General features: G+C 34.7%; 1 protein-coding gene across 3 annotated transcripts in view; it reads left to right on the top strand.

Annotated features, from left to right (window-relative positions):
* The window catches only part of LOC149796695 (uncharacterized), a 47,377-nt gene extending 37,801 nt beyond the window's left edge, over positions 1-9,576 (top strand). For 2 of the 3 annotated variants that reach the window (XM_089961323.1, XM_089961324.1), the window contains exons 10-12: positions 4,909-4,970; positions 7,438-7,501; positions 7,861-9,576. In XM_089961323.1, coding sequence (XP_089817449.1) covers positions 4,909-4,970; positions 7,438-7,501; positions 7,861-8,048 — 314 coding nt within the window. In that variant the 3' untranslated portion in view covers positions 8,049-9,576. Of the gene's footprint in view, positions 1-1,263; positions 3,260-4,908; positions 4,971-7,437; positions 7,502-7,860 lie in introns of those variants that run through there. The other variant, XM_089961325.1, reaches the window with a different exon arrangement.
* Positions 9,577-22,288: the final 12,712 nt, after the last annotated feature.

Raw genomic sequence — 22,288 nt, forward strand, 5'->3', positions numbered from 1 at the left:
AATATAAAGTTTGTTTTTAAAGGAAGGCAGGATAGTTTGCATAGCAGTAATACATACCTAGCGTTATTGCCTTACATACATCTTCTGTGACGAAAGTACCCTCGTAAATGCCCATTGTTCGGTACTATCTTTGGATGGGAAGTTCCATAACATCTAGAACAAAAAGAACACAGACGCTGTCTGATTCCAACTTTATAGGCTCATGCACGACACCCCACCTCTCTTTCCAGAAGGGACGGCATGTGTCAGGCATATGCTGTTGCTGTGGTAGGGTTTAACGCCATTTTCCAGCACACGATAGGCTATACATGGCGGCCAGTATTAATGGTGGAGGAAGAACCCGGGAAAACCCCGGAAAAAAAAAAACACCGACCCACGCGAAGCTACTGGCAAGCTGCCTCACATACCCAAATTAGCCGAATCCGAGACTCAAACCCACGCAGACAGAGGTGAGATGGCAGTGATCCGTAACGGAGAGCGCTTTAGACCACTTGGCCTCTCGGGGTTCCGATTCAGGCATATGCAAATACGTTATTGTAAAGATTTCTTTTTCGGTATGCATTGATTTATATCAGAAATTTAATCTTTTTGCTGTATTCATTGAGCTATATAATTCCAAGTCCTTGTTAACTGAGTGTTATTCTGAGCTTTCTAAGATTTGAGGACCTTCAATTTGAAAGTTTTGCTGTGTTAAATCGAGAGGTCCTCAAATTATAGTATACCGTAGTATTACGCTCCGGTGGCCTAGTGGTTAGAGCTTCGGCCTCGGATGCGGGATGTCTTGGGTTCGATCCCCGGCCGAGTCATACCAAAGACTTATGCAAATGGTAGTAGCAGCTGCCTCGTTTGCCAGTATTACGAGGTTAGTGTTACGACTGGTCGGTCTGGTGTCAGGATAATGCGACTGGGTGGGACATCATGCTACATAGCTGCGGCATGAGCCCCAGTGTTAGACATCGCTATAAAGTGACACACTGCAGACGTCGTAGCAATATGAATGAAAAAAAATGTTAAAGCTGAGTGAAAAATACAAATCACACACACACATGTATCTGCAGCCTCTTTTGCCATCCGAGCATGTATCTTGTTAGCATACTATATAATGGATATTCCTGAAATTTACGCTAATTCTTGACTACACCTTGTCTTGATTCCTAGCATAGTAGACATAGTAACATATATTGATTCATATAATATAATGAATAATTCAGATTCATCATCATCGATATTTGTATCAGTGTCAGAAAATATTTTGAATTTCAGGAGGAAACAAATTTCGGAATGTTGCAAATATGTGAAAATGTGGATACAAAAAGATCAATGCGATAAGTACCCTTTGTATTTGGCGTATTCTCATTGTGCATGCATCGACGGCTGTTAATTCTGATATTTGTGGTCCATTGAAGTTTGGGACCTTGCCGAGTGAGCTTTTCGAACCTCCCTAAAAAGGGAGAGCAAGGACGAGAATATATAAGTTCTGAGAACGGAACTACAATCATATCAAAGTCATCTGGACGGTTATCGACGTTCACTTACCAGTGGCCTGTAAATGGGACCCCACCGTCGGTAATGAGACAAGGTTTAGGTCAATAGCTCACCCACAAATCTGTCTCGACTCGTCTGATATGCTTGAGTGTTAATAATTATTGTTTAGTAGGAAATTTTGTGTCCAGGTTATTTACTTAGTGATATTAGTCTATTAAACAGATAAGAGTCCCTATATAGGTATTAACCAATCTTTGACCACCATAAATAATTCAAAGAGACGTGGTTCTTGGTTTTTAGCTTAGTTGATGCCAGAGGCGTAGTAGTAAGTCGTATGCATTCCATATTTAGAATCTTGCACGTCGGCGTCAAATTCAAAGGATGCGAACGATCCAATCAGATAAAATAGATTAGATAGCTATGACTCAATGGAGCTGAGTCTAACAATGAAGCTGGAATGTTTGGGGAGTGAGCTAAAACAGTTGGGTAGAGAGAAGACGTATCAGTGGCTGAGTGTTATCGACGTCGCTTTGAGAAATCCGTGGGGATTGAATTTAACTCGTTAAGGAATTGGAATTTGAGAGCTTCGAAAGGAAGCTTTTCAGGGAGCCAACGAAGGAGCAGCCTAGAAGAGTTAAAGTAACTAGGGAGAAGGAAGGACAGTAGGAGAAAGAAAGTAAAGAATAGAGATGGAGAATCAGAAAAACGTTGAATGAGAGACAGATGAGTACAAAAACGATCCAAGAACGATTGATACTCTAGCAAGCAAATAATAGACTTTCACATGAGGTGCTAAATTGTTAAATGTTGTTCGACCAACAAAATCAAAAGCTATGAGAATATTATTGAGTAGAGATTGACACCTTGTGTTCAGTGTACTTACCATATGTATTCTCTACATTGATATGCATTTATAAAGTTTTATATTTATTGATAACTTATGCTAATGTATATGTTTATAGTGTTGGCCTTGGCTCGAAAAACGTAATGCACATTTGTAGGCCGTATTATTCTTGATATTGTGACATGGAGCTTATCAGTCCATCGCCGAGATGAACTGTTGTTGTTCGTGAGAAATAAAAACCTTGAAATTATGCATATTGCCGCTCAATGGGTCTTACTTAAATAAAACAAAACATTCATCATTGAATGATATGAGAGCTGCATTTGTGGCAGACGTACACTACTTCCCCTTCTATTACATTTCGTCTTAAGATCTTTCCTTTGGGTCATATTGTTACGCACAAAAAATAGTTCGAACAGCAACAAACGTACAGTAGTAGAGATTCCTACTGTCAGGATGAGTAGAAGAATTACCAGATTGTTAGGTTTTCAGCTTCCTTCCAAACTATAGTGACCGATAGTATGTTCATGCTAATATAATATAGAGATTTGGGGGTTGTTGGGTAGATTTGTATTTTAATTTACAATAGCCACCTGGCACTATTGCTAGCTTCCCTCCTACCACTCCCTCTAATGTCCAAAGCGTGGTCCATATTAAAATAAAAGAGGAGGGATGTCTTGCATTGACCTTTTACGTGAAAGTGAGTGGGTTTGTGTTTGTTCGAATCTAGATGTTACGTTCGTCACAAGATATGTAAGCAAAAGAATAGAGATAAATAAGAATTACTCTAACCCCACACTTCTTGCGAAATACTTAAGAAACGTGAGTCAAAATCTATTTACTTTTCGAAAAAGTTTAGAAAAGTTGCTAAATTAAATAACATGGAAAAATTGGACAGAACATTACTTTAATACGTAATCCGATTTAAGGATATGCCGCACTTTATCTATCTATCTATATATTTATCAATCTATCTATCTATCTATCTATATATATATCTATATATATATATATATATATATATATATATATATATATATATATATATATATATATATATATTTATGAAGCCTAGTGTGGTTGAATCTAGTGAAACCACATAACACATTCAACAAATGAGATTTTTGTTTATAATGCAAAATAATTGATGAATGAATCGAACATTCTACTCAGGCACGAAAGGTTTAGCAAGAAGAATCTGTCATTCTTAACAGATTCAGTCAGAGCACTGATGTCCAACAAGTAATCTTGTATGTCATTGTTGTCGTGGGGATGGTTTTAGCGCCATATTTGGGCACATGGCGGACACTTAGCTGGTGGTGGAGGAACCAGGGAAAATCCTTGGAAGAACCATCTATCCAGACGAGAAACTACTGGCAAGCTTTGTCACACACCCATTATGGCCGCGACTCGAACCCATGTAGACAGAGGTGAGATGTCAGTCATCTGTAAAGGAGAGCGCTTAAAATTAATTTAGCCACCTGGAGCCCCATCTTGTATCTCAACGGATATAATCTATTCATGGAATGTGTCAGCATTTGGTGTTAAGTGCAATGAATTTGTCAACATATATAGTCAATTAGGGGAATTATAAACAAGCATGTATAATATAGCGATATATCAACAGATCTAGTGGATTAATGGAATTATCAGGAAGTATCTTCTATATACTATTAATCAAAAGGTAAGATGATGTATTATATAAATTGTCACAAATATAGTGATATTGATGTTTAGGCTTAAACCCTAATTCATTTGTTTGATCAAAATAGATATTTATCATGTTACATTAAGGTGATGAGAAACAGCTGTTTACAACTCCAAATCTCCATACGAATGGTTAAGGAACAACCTATTGTGGTACGTTCCTCCCAGACCGCCGAAGGATTCCTAAAGAACCTCGCTGCCCCGTAATTTGTTGGTCCAGAACGTTTGACCCCCATAAAAAATAAATGAACATCGTTCCTCGAACCAACTACACTGAATAGCTATATCTACTTAGTTCACCAGTTATACGATCCCACAAAGTTCGACAACTCCATGTAATAGCTCTACAAAACTATCGAGACTGATCTGTATTATGACAATACAGACGCGTTTTGGGACGTAATTATTACTATCATGGCCATGTCCACCACCGGAGGATTTGAGATAAAACGGGTTCCCAGCTGACAGTTTTTGTGTGTGCAAATAACAGAACAATTTTTTTTTGAAAAATAAATTATCGAGATTAAAACTAACACACATCCAGTAACGATGCTCGAAGCAACGAAACCCACCTACATTTTCATCCCTGATAGATAGGCATGTTCGCACAAACAGTTATATGTAACTATTCCTTGGTAAACAAAGACTGGTGCACAATAATAATTATAGTTCAAGACGGCTTTGAATGAGTAAATTTCCTCTGAATAATGAGCGTGAAACAATTCTTAATAGAATATTAAATCCTATGTTCATATATTTGCACTAATATTGTAACACAACATTTATTCATACATATTGAGAAGGAGAGCAAGCTTGTGATAATAAGACCATTTACATATTTGTCTACAACATTTGTATTTTTCTCTATTTAGAGTCGGTCATCGGAGGTGACAATGCAAGAGAAGGATTTCAGACAGGATATACAGAATATGAGGTACGGTTGAAGTACCGTTAAACACAATATAATTTAGGAGTAAGCTTTCATGAAATTATATAATTTATTATCGATTAGTAAAAGTACTGTATTGTAGCTCATATATAGTGATTCGTGTCAGGTGCCTCTTATTTTCTTGTAAGGTTGGAACGTATAGTATTTTGAATCCTAAATGTCCTATCAAAGTCCAAATATATAGATTGTCCTTATTAAATATAACAGTCTTGAATGTCATGATGTATGACAATGATATAATCCAGAATGTCTTTGAAAGAGTCCTTAACCCGAAATTAATTTTTTTAGTTTAAAAGGTCAGTGAGCACTTAGTAAATCCAATTAATAATTTGAATTAAATATTTCATCTCAAATCATATCTGAACGCAACTACGAACCTTCATCATATAATTCAAAAGACTGATATAAAACAGGATTAATACTTGTTTACCGAAATCATCTATATAATAATTTCACTTGAGCTAAGACACAAACGAATATCCAGTGAAAAAACACAGATATTGAGCTCAAACTAAACAAGAATCTTGTCGATGTCTTAGAAGTATAATACAAATCAAGTAGACATTATTTTTGGTCAGGGACTAAGGTGAATCACACAATATAAACTGAATATACATAAAAGTTAGGATGTTTAGTTACGTTGGTTGTATATTTGACTATAACGTTTACTCTTTATTAATACTCACTGGGTTCTACTAAAAAGTCATAGATTATGCGAGAAGATGTATTTCATTTTTGTGCATCGTTGTATATCGTTGTATATCGTTGTATATCGTATCTCTAGCTTCATGTGACATTCCGTTAGTAATTTTAAAACTTTAAAATGTACATCCAAAATTATATTAAAGGATTAATATATAAGAAAATACAAGGACACGGGAAAACTTACATATTCACTTGAAAGTGGATAAAGCTATTTAGAACCTTGGCTTTGTGATGCATGTCAAAGATCTTTTTGGTCTAAAACGTCGAGAAGATGATTCATCTTTGTATTAACATACAAACTGTGGAGAAAATTTAATTGATGGCCAGTCGAGAGACATCAAAGAAACTGTACAAAATACAAACAAATCAATTTAGGAATTACTCCACAGGCAAAATAATAATAATTTATTTTCTCTCATACTTTTGCATTCTAAGGTTATTTACTGTGTTAGCTTATGCAGTTAGCTAAACTATAGATTGACAAACGCCAGTAGGTAAACATAGGTAGTGTGACATAATCAAGATCCCTTAAACAGGGGATCATACAGAGTAATGACGCATACCTGTAAAACCCTCAAAGTGTAAACATAATGATTTTACTATTGTTTGAAAAAATTGGAGATTCGAGTATAATTAATACCTAACTTTTTTAAAATCACATTAAATTTCTGAAATTTCATTTAATTATTATCAAACATGCCACGAAAATTGTCTGACTTGTCATTATTTAATTGTCTACTATGTTGCTGATTTGAACCAACGTATGGGCCCAATGAAACAGTAATAACCTGGAAAATAAGGAACTTATCACGGGAACGTGTTTTAATAATTCTAGCAAAAACTTACTATGCATAATCAAATCTGTTCAGATTGAAATCATTTTACAATTTCATTATTTCCAACACATTTGTTAATCAGTCAGTAATATTGTGACAAACAGTGCATATACAAACTCACTCTTTTACCGCCACACGTATACTTTATCGCACCTTTTTCCTTAATATTTGAAAATTGTAAATCTGGTCCTCTGACTTTTAAACCCAAGAGGTATGAACAAACGGCACAAAGCTAGTCTCTCCACCAAATGATTAAAATATTATGAGGAGAAAAGTGCTGGTTAGCTTACAGCGTAGGAGTACCAATGTTGGTGATCCCTCGCACAATCATTCTCATTATGAACCTTCTTCGTATACCGTTCAGTTAAGGGCGAAGGTTATCACAAGGTTTGATCACCATCCTATTAAAATAAATTGCGAGCCTACTGAGAAATAAACGTTATCCAGGAAAGTCTCCTTTACTTGCAACAAATGCTTCACGGAAGATAAAAAAGTTACATTTTGTGCTAAGTCTTTGTCGCTACAAATTAAAGCTGAATAAATAAAATGCCACTGGATCTTAGACCTTGACATATTGCTTAGTATAATATTATGGATATTTATTCTTGTCCATGATAAATATGATTCATTTAACATCTGAATATAGCAACTAACGACACTACCCATGTTCCAAGTCTGAGGATTTGATTGATAAAGAAGAAACCATAACCGTGTTCGATGTCTGAGGACATAATTCATCGGGAAGAGGTTAAATCCTACCGGTATTTGTATCATACTAATGTTGTGTATCAAATGCCCACCTTACATGATGATATTTGAAAGTACTAAAGGTAAATTCAGTTCAACGTCCATATATAACGTTTCTTCATCTTAAACGAGAGAAATTACACTTTGTTTCTTTTCTGTTACAGAAACTGCAAGACAGAGGGAGAATGGAAGGGTCTGCTTATTGTACGATAAATTACATGGAAACAGGTCAGTAGCGGTCAGAGGATCTTCTTAAGCCTATTTTTCGCGTTTACCTTTTCTTTATTTATGGAAATATTTTTGGTCAAAACATGTCCTGTTAAACATGCTCTTTTATGATTAAAACATTATGATGAATATTTATAAACCTTAACGTACGCATCAAGAGTGAACAGAAATTATTATAGCGGTCAGAGGATGTTCTTAAGATTATTGTTTGCGTTTACCTTTTCCTTTTTTAGGGACAAATATGGTTTGTCAATACATATCGTGTTAAACATGCTCTTTATGATTAAAACATTCAGATAAAGAATTTTTAACTTATGGTACGCATCATGAGAAAACTAAAATTATTCTATTTTATTCAGATGAATCAAATGAAAACAGTGGAGAGGGATTCGGAATAGAGGCAGGCGTAGGCATGAACAGTGATGTTAAAGCGCTACAGTCGGTTGATAGAGAGTTGAAAGACTTGGACAAAAGGAGAAACGATTTAATTAGACAGAAGGAGGAAATTCAAACAAGACTAAGAACAACACAGACTAAAACAAATTGAAATATGTATTCGCTGTTCAAAACAAATTTTGTAGTTAGTTGGATGTTTCGTATACGTAACTACGCAACTTTGATTATGCACAAAAGTGTATAAAAGTACTGCTTTGCATTCCTAGAACCAAACTTGAATCTCATGTATCGGAATATAATATTTATAGTATATTGATATTTCCTTTTTATGTTCATTTATCAGAATGTTATATTATATTCAGATTTATGTGCTATCATGAATGCATTATATACTAAAAGAATGTATATAAGATACCTGAAATTATTACATGTGTCTAATGACGGTTTCCAATATCGATCTACGCATTCACCTGCTTAATTTGGGAGTTGAGGAAATCTTTTCGACTGTGAATTTGGAACATAACTAACATTGTATCAAACGATCGGTTGTCGCATTGCTATTAAAATATTTAAGGGTTAGTGTTGGCAAGTTCTTCTCGTGCTTTTGCCTCCATATTAGAGTACATCTTATGTGATTAGAAACTGAATCATGTAAAATAAAATAAAATACTCATTTTTTTAACTCAAAGAGATTTTAAACATTTTAAATAAAGATTTTACACCGTTAGAAGAGTTACCATCTTGACCTTTCTGTATTTCAAACACTATAGCCTTCCTAAATATCAGTTTGCGGGAGTAAATATGAAATTATTAATGACACATGACCCAGGCCATAATCTCCAAAAAGATGAAAACATTAGCAACTGATTGTTTTAAAGCTTGTTTTAATCAACCAAATTAAAAAAGATCGACAAAATAAATTTGAGTAAAGTACAATGAGCGAGACTGCATATGAAACCGATTCTGATATTTGCTACATACCTTAAAAGGAAATACTGAATAAAGAATAGTTACACATAGAAGCTTTTACGTCAACCAAGCATATTTCCAAAAACATGCAATGTTTTAGGTGAAACCCTGTTAAAGTCAAACAAAGACGTGAAACATTTAGAAGATGCATTTCGAAACAACGAAATCGATGATCCAAAGCAGATCATCTTATTCTATAAGAAAGTTAAGAGATGCAGATAACATGTGGGTGTACATAAATATACTAATATGTGTAAAGTAATACACAAAGGAAACACAATTGATATTTCACACATTAACAATTTATATCTGTTTGATATTTTACTTTTTCCATAAATATATTCAGTAAATCATGTAATAACTGTATCTATTTGATATTACTTTTACTTCTGTTATCGATTTACTATACTCGAGAATTTGTATTTGTACATAAATTTTGGTCCACTTGATATTATGGTTTGGTAAAGTACCACTTAAATATAGAGCGGCGGAGAAACGAAACAGATGAACACCGAAACTGTGACGTTAAAATATTATTTGAAATACATTTTATTCATTGGGCCAAGACTCTCAAGTGCTTTACTATTTTTTAATCCGTATATGTTTATTCGTAATATATAGTTCTAAGGATACGTAATATCGTTCCATTCTTTTTGCCATTTTCATATTGTTGAAAATCCATTGAAACAAGAAATAAAAGAACATGACAATGATATCGTGGATTTTGTGATTGAAGATTACTTAACATAACCGTTCAGAATTATTATATATTTTTTAATTTCAAGACTAATTTAGGGTTCGTCGTTTATACGGAAAGAGTGACCAACCGATAATCCCGATGCTACCAAGCCTTGCTTCTTATGAGCTTCTTAGCATGAGATATAGAGACAATACAATCACTATAGTAACTCTGGGTGTCATTCTCTTCTTACACATAACTGGTTAAGACCTATTTTAGCGACAAAAAGTAACGTTGTGAGCAGCAACGTTAGGAAAAGCATGCACCCAGTCATACATTCCATTCCAACTGGATCTGACACTAAACTAGACGGTACATCAACAGTTTTATGTGTTAACCAGAGTCCGATTCTAGCTGATGGATGTTATAGTACACAAAGTATTGTCTTTAAGAGCTGAAGTGCTAGCATGAATATAAATAATAATAATAATAATAATAATAATAATGATAATAATAATTTGACTTTGTATAGCGTCTGATCTTTAGAAGCTCTAAGCGCATTACAACATTAGACAACACCTATAACATAAAAAAGATATATAAAGATATGATTACAAAAACAAACAACATGAAATTAGAAAACATAAAAAACATGCTGAGACTATTTAAGGTAGGAAACATTATTAGGTCTTTAAGGTTGTTCTTGCAGTAGGAATAAGTGAATTTTGAGAGCACCTTTGAATGGGATCACTGTGACTTTGTCTCTAAGTTTAGTGGGCAATTCATTCCACGTTGCTGGGCCTGGCATGCAAAAGAACGCTGTCCATATGACTTTGCTTTCATAGTGGGCATACTGATGAGACGATTGTCGGAAGAGGAGCGTACGTATCCTGCTGATGTGTACACATGGGTGAGGACAGATAGGTATGTTGGGCTAGAGTCCGTCAGTGAAATGTAGGACACAATGTTGGGTGTCATCAGCGTAGAATTGGTGAGACACTGGATGATGATCTATGACACTTGAGAGCGGCTGAGAGTATAAAATGAAGGGAACAGGTCCAAGAACAGATCTCTGTGGAACAGCACAACATATATCAACTGGACTGGAGTGTATTCCATTTGCAGACAGACACAATATAACATGGTCTATTGTGTCAAATGCTGCAGACAAATCAAGGAGGGTTAGGACTGCAATATTTCCGCTATCCAAAGCGGAGAGAATGCCAGTAACTACTTTTAGAAGAGTAGTTTCAGTACTGTGGAAAGGGCGATATGCATAGTTTACATTGCTAAAAAGACTGTTTGAATTCAGATGAGATACAAGCTGGGATAGAACCACCGTTACCTGTCTGATTTTATCTCTAGAGCATATGCCAAAGCATGAAGAAGTCATATTATTTTTTTTATTTTCTTACTTTCCTGTCGCAGTGTTATGATTGTTTTCTTATATTTTCTCTTATAATGAGAAACGAAGCTTCTCCAGTTTTAGAAGACTTAATCCCCTGCAACAGTACTTAATACAATTCTTTGACAGATTATTGAAATACCTAACATATCCCTTGTCTTGTAAATGAACGACCGACACTCTAAAATAGCACTTGTCCTTTAAATAATCGTCCGCAATTTTAACTTGTACTTCAAATAAACAGCCGACATTCCCACCATCACTTGTTATTTCAATGAACGACCGACACTAGTCACTGAAGGATGAGAAGATCCCAAAGTACTCCTCTGTACTGACAATTGTTTGCCTTATCTAGTCTGTCAATAAGTATATATGTGCATTTTGAAAAGAACAGACTAGCAATGAATATAAGATAGTTAGCTTAAGAAAATATCAATAATATCAACATAGATACAGTTGTTCTAAAGCAAAAACGTCATTATGTTAGAAATTTCTGTATATTAGGGTTTCTGATATGATGTCATACTGTCCGAAGGGACGTTTCATGAAGTGTTCAAAAGGCAAAATGACTAGCTAGACATATAGGAAACTACACTTTCGCATAACTAAATAATAATTGCTGGTAGCAAGAACAAAAAATCATGTGAGTTTCTATCAGCGAATGTATGCCGATTGCAGGGTAATAAATAAATAAAACGAGGTTGTTGAGACCAATCTAAAATTTTAGCAAAACAGATGAAAGACGTTAAGAACAACATTTATAGAGACCAGACACACAAAAAAACACAAACAAAAACAAATGGAAAATATGAGAAAATTGTTTCTCACATGAATTCGTCTACTGCTGTTATTCTGGAGCCACGACACCCTACTCTATATATATATGTGTGTGTGTGTGTGTGTGTGTGTGTGTGTGTGTGTGTGAGAGAGAGAGAGATAGTGAGTGAGAGAGAGAGAGAGGAGAGATGAAAAAAGGAAGGTTACTCAAGTAGTTTTGACCGTATTAGAAGAACAGATCTTGGCCTTTAAAAGTAATAGCTATAAGTGTAACGTGGACTGAATCGTGGAAAGAACGAAAGAAAGAAGGATACATAAAAAACAGCATGAAAGAGATACCAGTGTTTATTGTTCCTCACATGAACTCGGATACAGCCACTATTCTTGAACGACAACAACGCAATGGCGAGGAGGGTGGTAGTGGAATGCAAACATATTACTCGAGTAGCTCTGACTGTACGGGAAGTGCAGATATTGGCATATAAGGTTAATAATAGCTATACTTGCGTAGTGGAGTGAATCCTATAAAAACAGAACAAACAAATCAAGAACATTTATTATTCATATGTAACGACAGTTCGAATTATGCCTAGCTGCTGGAAGTACTACTTGCTATCTGCACACCCCAGAACGTAAGCTTTCCCCCACAGTCACACTAGGGAAGACAATCTAGCAGCAAGCAGAGGAAATTACGAGCGAATGGCACTTCAGATGCAGATTATAGACTGTAAAGATGAGCTCTTCTCTTCTACTTCGAAATTGTCTAATGTTCAACTCGTAAACTTGGATAACTGCGATAGGATGGTTGAGAGAAATAGAAAAAGAAGTAGAATATAGAGAATACAAATAAACAGAAAAGAGTCATCACCATTGTAACAATGGTGCGTCTCTGACTGGAGTATTCAATCCTAAAAAGTGTTAATAAAAGTAAATTTTAACTGGATATTCACGATTCTACAATAATTGAAAATGCAGATTAAACAAATACCAAAAAAAACCTGAAACAAAACTCTTATGTTAAATGAAAGGACGTGAATCGACACCCGTTAATATTGCTTCCTTTTAATGAATTACCATTTATAACAATGTGGTCTGTCTTTGATTTTACTCCATTTAATTTGTTTTTATAGAATGCATCTAGAACACCATTTATACAGTTTTAGAGGGAACTGACTTATTCATATCGAATTTTAATTAGCTCAATAAGCATCAAAACAACCAAGTAGAGTACCTAGGTGCATTTAATTATCGCTACTTTTATAAATTATCATAAGTGGCCATTTACCTCTGGACAAAGTTGTGCACTTTCATCAAGGGTAATGTATCGCAAAGCAGGCTCCTATTAAAAAAACAAAGTAGTGTAACCAAAATAACGCGCGGTTTGAATAACATGTACAACAAGACAAAATCCCCTTGCAGGTTTAGTGGTACAGACATGAAAGAAATACCGTCACATTTACAATGCATTCGTAGTTTGTCGATTCGCAAGGAAACAAAATTAAGCTGTCTGTCTTAGTCCGCCAATTCTGATTAGCTGCTTCTGTGTGTCCTTGAAAATGGCATTTAACTACCATTCTAACGGTATGATATATCCAATAATGTGTTATACATTTCGTTGAAGCAAGAAAAACCACGCAAAACCCTTAGCTGCATTGAATTGTATTAATATGTATGGCATATAACATAAATACTTCAAAACAAAATTATCTGTGTGAAACAAAACACTATTTTGGTATTTGGATGATTTGAAAGATAATGGTTTTCTTGCTAAAAGTTTATTTGGATTGGGTTTGGTGTGTTTATCTCTCTCTGAACATATATTGTAAACCCAGTCATATTTCGGACCACGTTTCCAAGAAATTCCTTGATATGGATTGTTATTAGAAGATTATGTCGCGTTAAAAAAGAAGTACTGTAAGACAAATGGCAGATAGTGCATTGGCTAATCTAAGTATCAAAGAATTTAGTTGTAAAGATTGTAATGTATGAAAAGGGATGCGAGAAAAACTCAATTTGTAAAAAAAATTGAAATTATTTGAATTTGAGTATTTTGAAACAAAATACACTTTACGTAAAGTAAATATCATTAATATTACAATAGACACGATGGTTTTAATGTATGATACTAACAACTTAATTACTGTATATATTCCATTCCATTACATCTTCCACGACGACGTCATAATGTCTGAGGGGGTGTTTTCTTTTGTAGTTTAAGAACAAATGGTTCACCAGCCATATAGGCCAACTAAACTTTCGGATATCTAACTAACATTATGTCGTTTTAAGAAAAAGACAGAAGAAATGAGTTCCTATCATCAAATGTATATTGGTTACAAAGGTTTTGTTTTCAATAATGAAATTATACTTTCAAAGGGTTCAGTAGGGGTTACATAGTCACACTATTGAAAACAGCAACAGCAATAATGCAAATAATGCTAATAATGCTACTAATGTTAATAATAATAATAATAATAATAATAATAATAAATTATTTTTAATTAATGTGATACCATATGTGCGACAATATTGTTCAATACATCTGAAAACGTTGGCAAATTATCTTTCGCTTTGAAGATTGATTCAAATTATGCAAAAGATAAAGGATTTACTCGATAAATCAAGTTATAGTGAAAACATTTTTACATTATCACATTTATGTTTCAATTTTACCATGGCATTACTGGATCCTAGGAAGCTTGTAGTGGGCGCAATTGACTTTGGCACTACCTTCTCGAGTTGGGCCTTTTCATTCACACATGACTACCAATGTAATCCGACAAAGATGTCTATCAAATCCTGGAACCGTGGGAACGGCATTTCACAAAAAGCCTCGACCACGGTTCTCATTCGTGCTGATGGTAAGACTTTGGAAGAATTTGGATATAAGGCGGAGGACATGTATGCAAAATTGGTGGCGGCTGATGAGCACCATCAATGGTGCTACTTCACAAGACTTAAGATGGCTGTCTATTCGGATACGGTATGGCTAGAAATTTCCATCTTTAACCAAATTATGCAAGACCATCAAAAGCCTGGAATGATCTCATGCTACGTATCATTTTTAAATCATTGAACAGCAAAATTATATGAGACAGTAATACGACTCTACGGTCTTAAACGAAGTTACAGAAAAGAGCGAAAACCAACAAGATTTGTAAAATTCAACAAATAATTTATTTCCCTGGAAAACAAATCGAAAATTTAAAAAGACCTTAAATTATTGCAAATGAAATATCAATAGCCCAAAAGTTCCATCTCCAGTCTTAATGAATACAGTTCTAATTAAATTCCTGTGGTGTTCGAAATAAGATAAGGAGCTAAAGGTGTTGATGTGCCTGTAGTCTTGAATGTATTAATGTACTAGTGGCTAGATGTGTGATGGTGTTCTAACAGTCTTCCAATTAATGACAATAATATTCTCTAAGCTGTCATTATCTGAATTCACTATAATTCCATCTTAATGTTTCTATCCAATAATATTATTGATCACTTTTGCAATTCCAGAAAATCATTTTGAATGAATAGTTCCACCCAAATCAAAAACTCAACAGAACAAAACAACTGATTCTGTTTCTAATGTTATCACAAGAATGAATAATGTTTCCAGTAAACAAGATTATATATAAAAACAACTAAGACAAAAAATTAGATCGAGGAAGTATGGTCAAAGTTCATTTCCAGAAAATTCTAAGTTGTAAATACATAAAATCTGTTACTAACATTATAATTAGAACTTGCGAAACATCAGGTACAGCAGGTTCTTCCTGGGGTAATTTCAATATCTTAGACCCAGACCCAAATAAACACGTTTGCGCTTATTGATAGTTATCCTAATATAGAACCCACACTCCATCAGAAATATCAAATATATATTATTTGTTTACAACATAAAACTACTATCAATGTCCCTAGTCCTGTACACAGTGAACGTAATCTTGATTTTGGACAAGGTCAGGTACAAAATACAATTGTACATAACATATTATCAAGGAGAAAAGAAAGTATCAAATACAAATGAAATATACCTAAAATCTACTTCTTATTGCATAGACTAATAGTATTTGCTGCTCATGCATCTACAAAATATGTTGTGATACTAGTAACTAACTTACTTAAATATTTTTTTAGCGCAGTGACATAGGTCGCTACCTTTAGAATCGAGTAAATTGAATTCATTAGATTTCCGTTTATAACAAATCGGTTGATATCAATGAAACCTCAAAGTCCAAACTGAATTAACTAAAACATTTAAGCAGAAATATAGACTTCAGAGTACCATATATATCGTGCCATAGATTAGACGAGGCAGGGCATTATTTAGAGATATTTATGTACTGTTCTTTTTGCATAATCTAACGAGAGTAAGTCCGAAAAGAGACTAATTAAGAAGGTTGCCAAGAGGCAAATTATAAAGGATGCCGTTGGTCAAATATAAACTATGCTCGCCGATAGCTGATAACAGGTTACCGCTAACCTAGAACTTAGGTGCAAATAAGTGATGCGATTTTACTTTTCGTGTTTAACTAAAATTCATGCTCTCTCATTCTCGATTGATCGATGGATCGAAAGATTCAGGCACATGTATCAAGAGTTGCCAGACATGTACTTCAACCAGTTATGCGCTATTATGAATAATTCACATTTATATTTAATTTATAAATTGTACACGGTGAGTCCAACGTCCCCAAGCGTGGTATCATAATGTATCTAAAGTAAAAATACAAACTAGACAAAATTATGCCCGACGTCTCAACACACTAATCATATGGCAATAGGTATTGGAGAGAGGATGATTATCTAGTGTCATTTCTAAGATGTACAATTAACCATATCATGGCGACATGAGAAAATCTATCAGAAGATCGTTGGCCGTCTTTGACGTAAACTTTCATCCTTCTATAAATAGCTACAATGAGCATAAAATGAAAATACAAGACCAATGTTTCGCTTGATAGTAGTGTATAATATGATATAAAATATTAGTGGATATGACGAGCGTATAATTGCTATTAATATACAGATGAGAACAAAACATATTACGATTATGAATCCTATTAATAATATTCCAACTGGATTTAAGTGCATGCAATGAAACACTGTTTAAAAGTTGACTCAAACAAAATTCCAACAATCAACAATTCTTGAATGAGAATCTACACTTCCAACAGGGACACTCACATAATGGTCTAATCTATAAATCGATGTCACAATAACTGTCTACATAATAACTGGTATAATTCATGTGCAGGATCCAGATTATATAGAATGGGTAAATTATTTTACCAATACTTAACAGCAAAACGTAGATCACACATGTTTGAAATTAATTCCCTTTCAGCCAAGGGCTTCGATACCCATTCCTGAAGCCCACAGAATTAAAAATCCAGTCAACAATAACTCAGTTTAATATGAAGTAGTCCAGATTCAAAACAATGTGGAGGAAACCCCTGATACCAGTTTTTCACTGGTGCAAAAAAAAATCCTTTGAGGATCATGTAACCCTTAACCAAATTTGCACTTCCATACAGTGTACTTTAATGATAGTTAACCTTCAAGCCCAATTAGCAAGACTACTACAGGAACTCTCCGTGCAAAACTCAAATTGTCTTCACATTATACAAATGAATAAACCTCGTACAAACAATAGTGTGCCAGAAACTCCGGACAATAAAATACACGAACATGTCATATGACCAAAATACAATAGTCTGTCAGGGCACCTTGACCATACCCAAATCGGGTGTTAGGAAAAAAGCAGTATACATACAAACAGATAGAACTTCACCAATTAAAGAAGATGACTCTCTTCTGCAGGTGATACATGGGCATAGCCAAACACCAGTTAAAGCACATACTGTAAAATCTGACAGTTATGTTTCTCACTCAACATCAAACCAGGTACAGAAGGAACTGCTCTAAAGACACAACCAGCTTCCAATTACACAAAACATACAGCTAAATTAAATAAAAATGCTGCATACAGCAGTCGCAATTCTTTTAGTCAGTCTAGTCATGTAAATCAAGTACTTGTAGTCCAAGCAGTGCATTGTCAAAACCATCAACATAACTAAAGACAGATCTCTTCTCACAGGATCATCAATAATCAAAGGAGTTAGAACAAGACGAATTTTTAAACTGATGTAAAAACCCACAGAGGTGCAAAAATTAATAATATTACAGAGAAAATATTGGAAATGGATATGCCTCCATATCATACTATAATTCTTCTCATTGATGGCAATAATTACCGTAATGGCCAATCTCTAGAGGATGACGATAAGTGTTTGTTGTATTCCATTGTGTAAATTAATCATCTCAGGTGTACCGCTTAGAAGGGATGTACTTGTGACTCCACTAAATGCAAGCCTAAGTACGTTGTGTGAAAATTTCCAATTGCTCTTTGTTCCGCAATACAGGACTCTCTTCAACGACAATCAAGATACGGTGTTTATAGCTTACTTCATTTGTATGAGAAAATATTAACGAGTTTTTCGGATGGATATACTGCACGACCATGAGAGTGCAGTATATCCATCCGACAAAATTCGTTCATATTTACCCATATAAATGCAGCATCCTTTTTCATTATATGCTCCTTTTCTTATTCTACCTAAGGCTTAATTATGTAAACACAAATACACTACAAGAAACAAAGTAACTGAATGTATACCATATTCCAAACTAAATAATCAAGCACAGATTCATCAGTACACAACAACATTATTAATGCGCACATAACTCCGCCAATATAAATTTGAACTTAGTCGCGCTCTAGACATCACTTTCGAAAGAAAATTGCGTTTATTTTGTGTCTACTAAAAATTAAAATTTAGATTCATATTGTGAATGAATGCGCATTTGCAACGACTTTTCTATTTAGTCTGGACTGAATAGATTTTGGCATTTTTTAGATTCTGCTAAATTTTGCGATAATGACTGGATTTATCTGTGTCAATTCTACTTGAAGTGCATCTGATTTCAGCAGTGAATTAGCAGCATATTGACAATTGCAAGTGACCGCTCCGGTGGCCTAGTGGCAAGAGCGTCCGCCTCGGATGCGGGAGGTCGTGGGTTCGATCCCCGGCCGAGTCATACCAAAGACTTACAAAATGGTACTAACAGCTGCCTCGCTTGGCACTCAGCATTAAGAGGTTAGTGTTAGGACTGGTCGGCCTGGTGTCAGGATAATGTGACTGGGTGGGACATCATGCTACATGTCTGCGGCATGATGCCCCAGTGCTAGACATCACTATAAACTGCCACATTGCAGACATCGTAGCGATATGACTGAAAAATTGTTAAAGCTACGTTAAAAATCAAAATCACATCACATCACAAATCACAATTGCAAGTGTGTTTCTGTTCTGTCATTGAATGTTAGAAAATTGAATGTAAGACAAATATGAAGTCTTTCAATTGCAATTATCAAAAAGACGCTATGGAAGATAATGTTTATTTCATTTTGAGTGCAGTAAAGTGGATGTAATTGCACTTGGAATACAACATAAATTACAGTACAATTTCGAAAAGTGTAATCAAGCTTGAGAACCCATGACATGGTTCATGTAATGCGGATTTGCAGAACTAAGAAAGTGCATTTTGAGGAAAGTCAGGCTGTAAAACTGTAAGGATATTTTTTGCCATTCTTATTACCAGCTAAAGAAGACAGTTTATACCTTGCCACTTGCATGTTATTTATAGTGACCCCGTAATTTTATGACCTCTCTGGCGTCTATCACTGGCCTAAATATAAAACATTGTATGAAAAACGTTAACGCGGAATACGGTAAAGCAGCTGTTATGTGGCAGTCCACGAAACATCTGCTTTTGTTCATTCATAAACAAACTTAATCAACTGAAGCGTAAAGCATCTACTACGTGAGTGTACACGATTTGTTTACAAAGTAGTTCCTAATGCAGTATCGGGCACACTTGTCGTGCACATGAGTACAATATGAAGTGAACGTGAGTGCAATATCGTAAATTACTGCACTATTCTGACAATGTAAAGTTAACGGAGAAAAAAATGAGCCTATAATAAACCTAAATATTATACCAGCGAGACCAAATCCACTTGCTCAATAGAAGTAGTGCCTTGTTCCTGAAGAATATTTTTGACCAATGCATAAGACTTATTAAAGGGGTTAGGCATGAGTCAGAAAATTGTTTGTATTGTGGAGAACATGGTCATGTTACACATCAGTGTCTGCACGGAAAACAGATTTTGTGCTATGTTTGTCATGATCTAGGACATAAACCACCGTCATACACATGCCAATATGTAGAAGGCAATGAAGTAGAGGCAACACATATCCAACAACAAACTGGATTAGAATATATGTATACTTTTCAATATAACTATTATAATTATTTAGACAGGTTTCAGGCACTATCTGATATGTGTGGAAAGTGCGACTTGTTAACATGTAACCAACTATGTGATAATGTTAAAGTTACTTCTTAATCTCAGAGGCATCTCAAGTGTCTAATATGTCAAGTGATTCTTGTGCAGATGTAAATCAGTCTCATATTGTGCATTCTGATTATCAACCTCTACCACATGTGGTCATGGTACAGCAGATGATTATTGTATGTTATCTTCACTTGTTTATGTAAATAATCAATGTGATGAAAATATATATTAAGTCTAAAAAACAACACATTGCATACTATCTGAAAATCAATCCTCTGATCAAAACTGTCCTGTGCTTGGCCTCTGTAAGTAGTCAACTTAAATATCCAACACATCCTCTCTAAACTGAATTTTATTAAATTAAAGTTACAGCAAACTTGAACAGTCAGTATTCTAGGTCTGTGTGAAACCTTTCTCTCTGATGATACTGATGATTTGGTTCTCCAAATACTGGGGTTCAACTTTAATAGAAATGATATGGTATCCAGGGGGTGGATGCTTTTCTCAGTGTAGACAGTTCCATTCATTATAACAGTTGTGTCGATATAGGAACTATTGGGATGGAGAGTATCTGGATCAAGGAATCATTTGCCCAACTAAAGCCAATACGCTTATGTTCAGTTTACAGACCACCTCGTTATACAGCTGATTGCACTGATAAGTTTGAGGTGGAAAATCAGAAAGCCTTGCTTAAGGAAGATTTAAGCACAAATTATATTAAGTGATTTTAATACTGACTACATGAAAACTCGACCATTAACATGCATAAGTAACTTTAAAACTGACAACTTTGCACAATTAATTAACACCTCAGCTAGAGTAACAGATAAATGTGCTACCATCATTGATCATATTTATGCTAATAAACCTGACTACACCAGTGAAATTAATGTGCCAGTGTTTGCACTGAGTAACTTCTATCAAGTCTGTATAACTAGACATGTTCCAAAATCAGCTAAAAATGGTCAACACATTGATATACGAAACAGGGACTTAAACAAGTTTGATGAGGAAAAGCTCTTAATTGATTTAATTTTCAAACCCTTCCACTCAGCATGCAATATAGCTGTTGTCAACATTACCTTTGACAAACGGTAGCAGATATTAAATGCAGTCGTAGACAAACATACCCCAATTAAAACAAAAAGAATTAAACCCCAAATTACACTCAAGTTGATTACCCCTCAGATCAATGAGACTAGGCACCTAAAACATACTTTCCACAAGAAAAAAAGAGACGAAAACTATAGAAAGTGGAATGGTAAAGCGAAGCACCTGATAGATAAGGCAAAATAAGACAAATATAAATGAGCTATTAATGAAAGTAAAGCTACCAAGACATTGTGGAATCATCTAAAAGAGCTGAACTCACCCCAAAACAGTTGTTATTACCCTATACATCAGCAAAATCATGACATAGCAACATCTGTAAAAGACATTTTGAAATGTTCAATGATGTTTTCACAAGTATCTCCAGTAACTGTATTCAGAACCAGAAAAACATTTAAATTGAGCTTGATGCTATTCTATCATTTATAAGAGCTAAAAGTCTTCATGATAATGTTTCCAGTAGCTAATGTTAATGAAGCTGATGTTTTTGGTATGCTCAATAATTTGAGTAATAATAGATCCTCTGGTTTGGATGGTATTGGTCTACGTTTTATTAAAATTACTGCACCAGTAATTACAAAGTCATTAACGCATATCCTATATTTGTGTAAATTTCCATAAACCTTGCAATGTACACAGGTTACACCTATCTCTAACAAAGGAGAAAATGAGGATCCAGAGCATTACATACCAATATACATTATACCTGTATTATCAAAATTATTTGAAAAGCAAATGGACATGCGGGTCTATAAGTGTTTTGAAAGTTACCCTCTATTTCATAAAGAACAATCAGGATTTAGAACGTACCGCTCGTGCCATACAAAACTAACCAAATTATCAGATCTTGGGCTAAAAGAAATAAATAATAGTCGTAAGACTGTGCCTGTTTTCCTTGACTCGAAAAATGCCTTTGATCTTGTGGATCATGAATTCTGCTGCAAAAGTTTAATTGTCACTGTTTTGGCAATCCTTCTTTAAAATGGTTTAGACCATATTTAAACCAAAATATCTCAACTAGTAAGCATTGCAATA

Source organism: Sinohyriopsis cumingii, chromosome 6, assembly GCF_028554795.1.
Source record: "Sinohyriopsis cumingii isolate HCF-2022 chromosome 6, ASM2855479v2, whole genome shotgun sequence".
NCBI lineage: Eukaryota > Metazoa > Mollusca > Bivalvia > Unionida > Unionidae > Sinohyriopsis > Sinohyriopsis cumingii.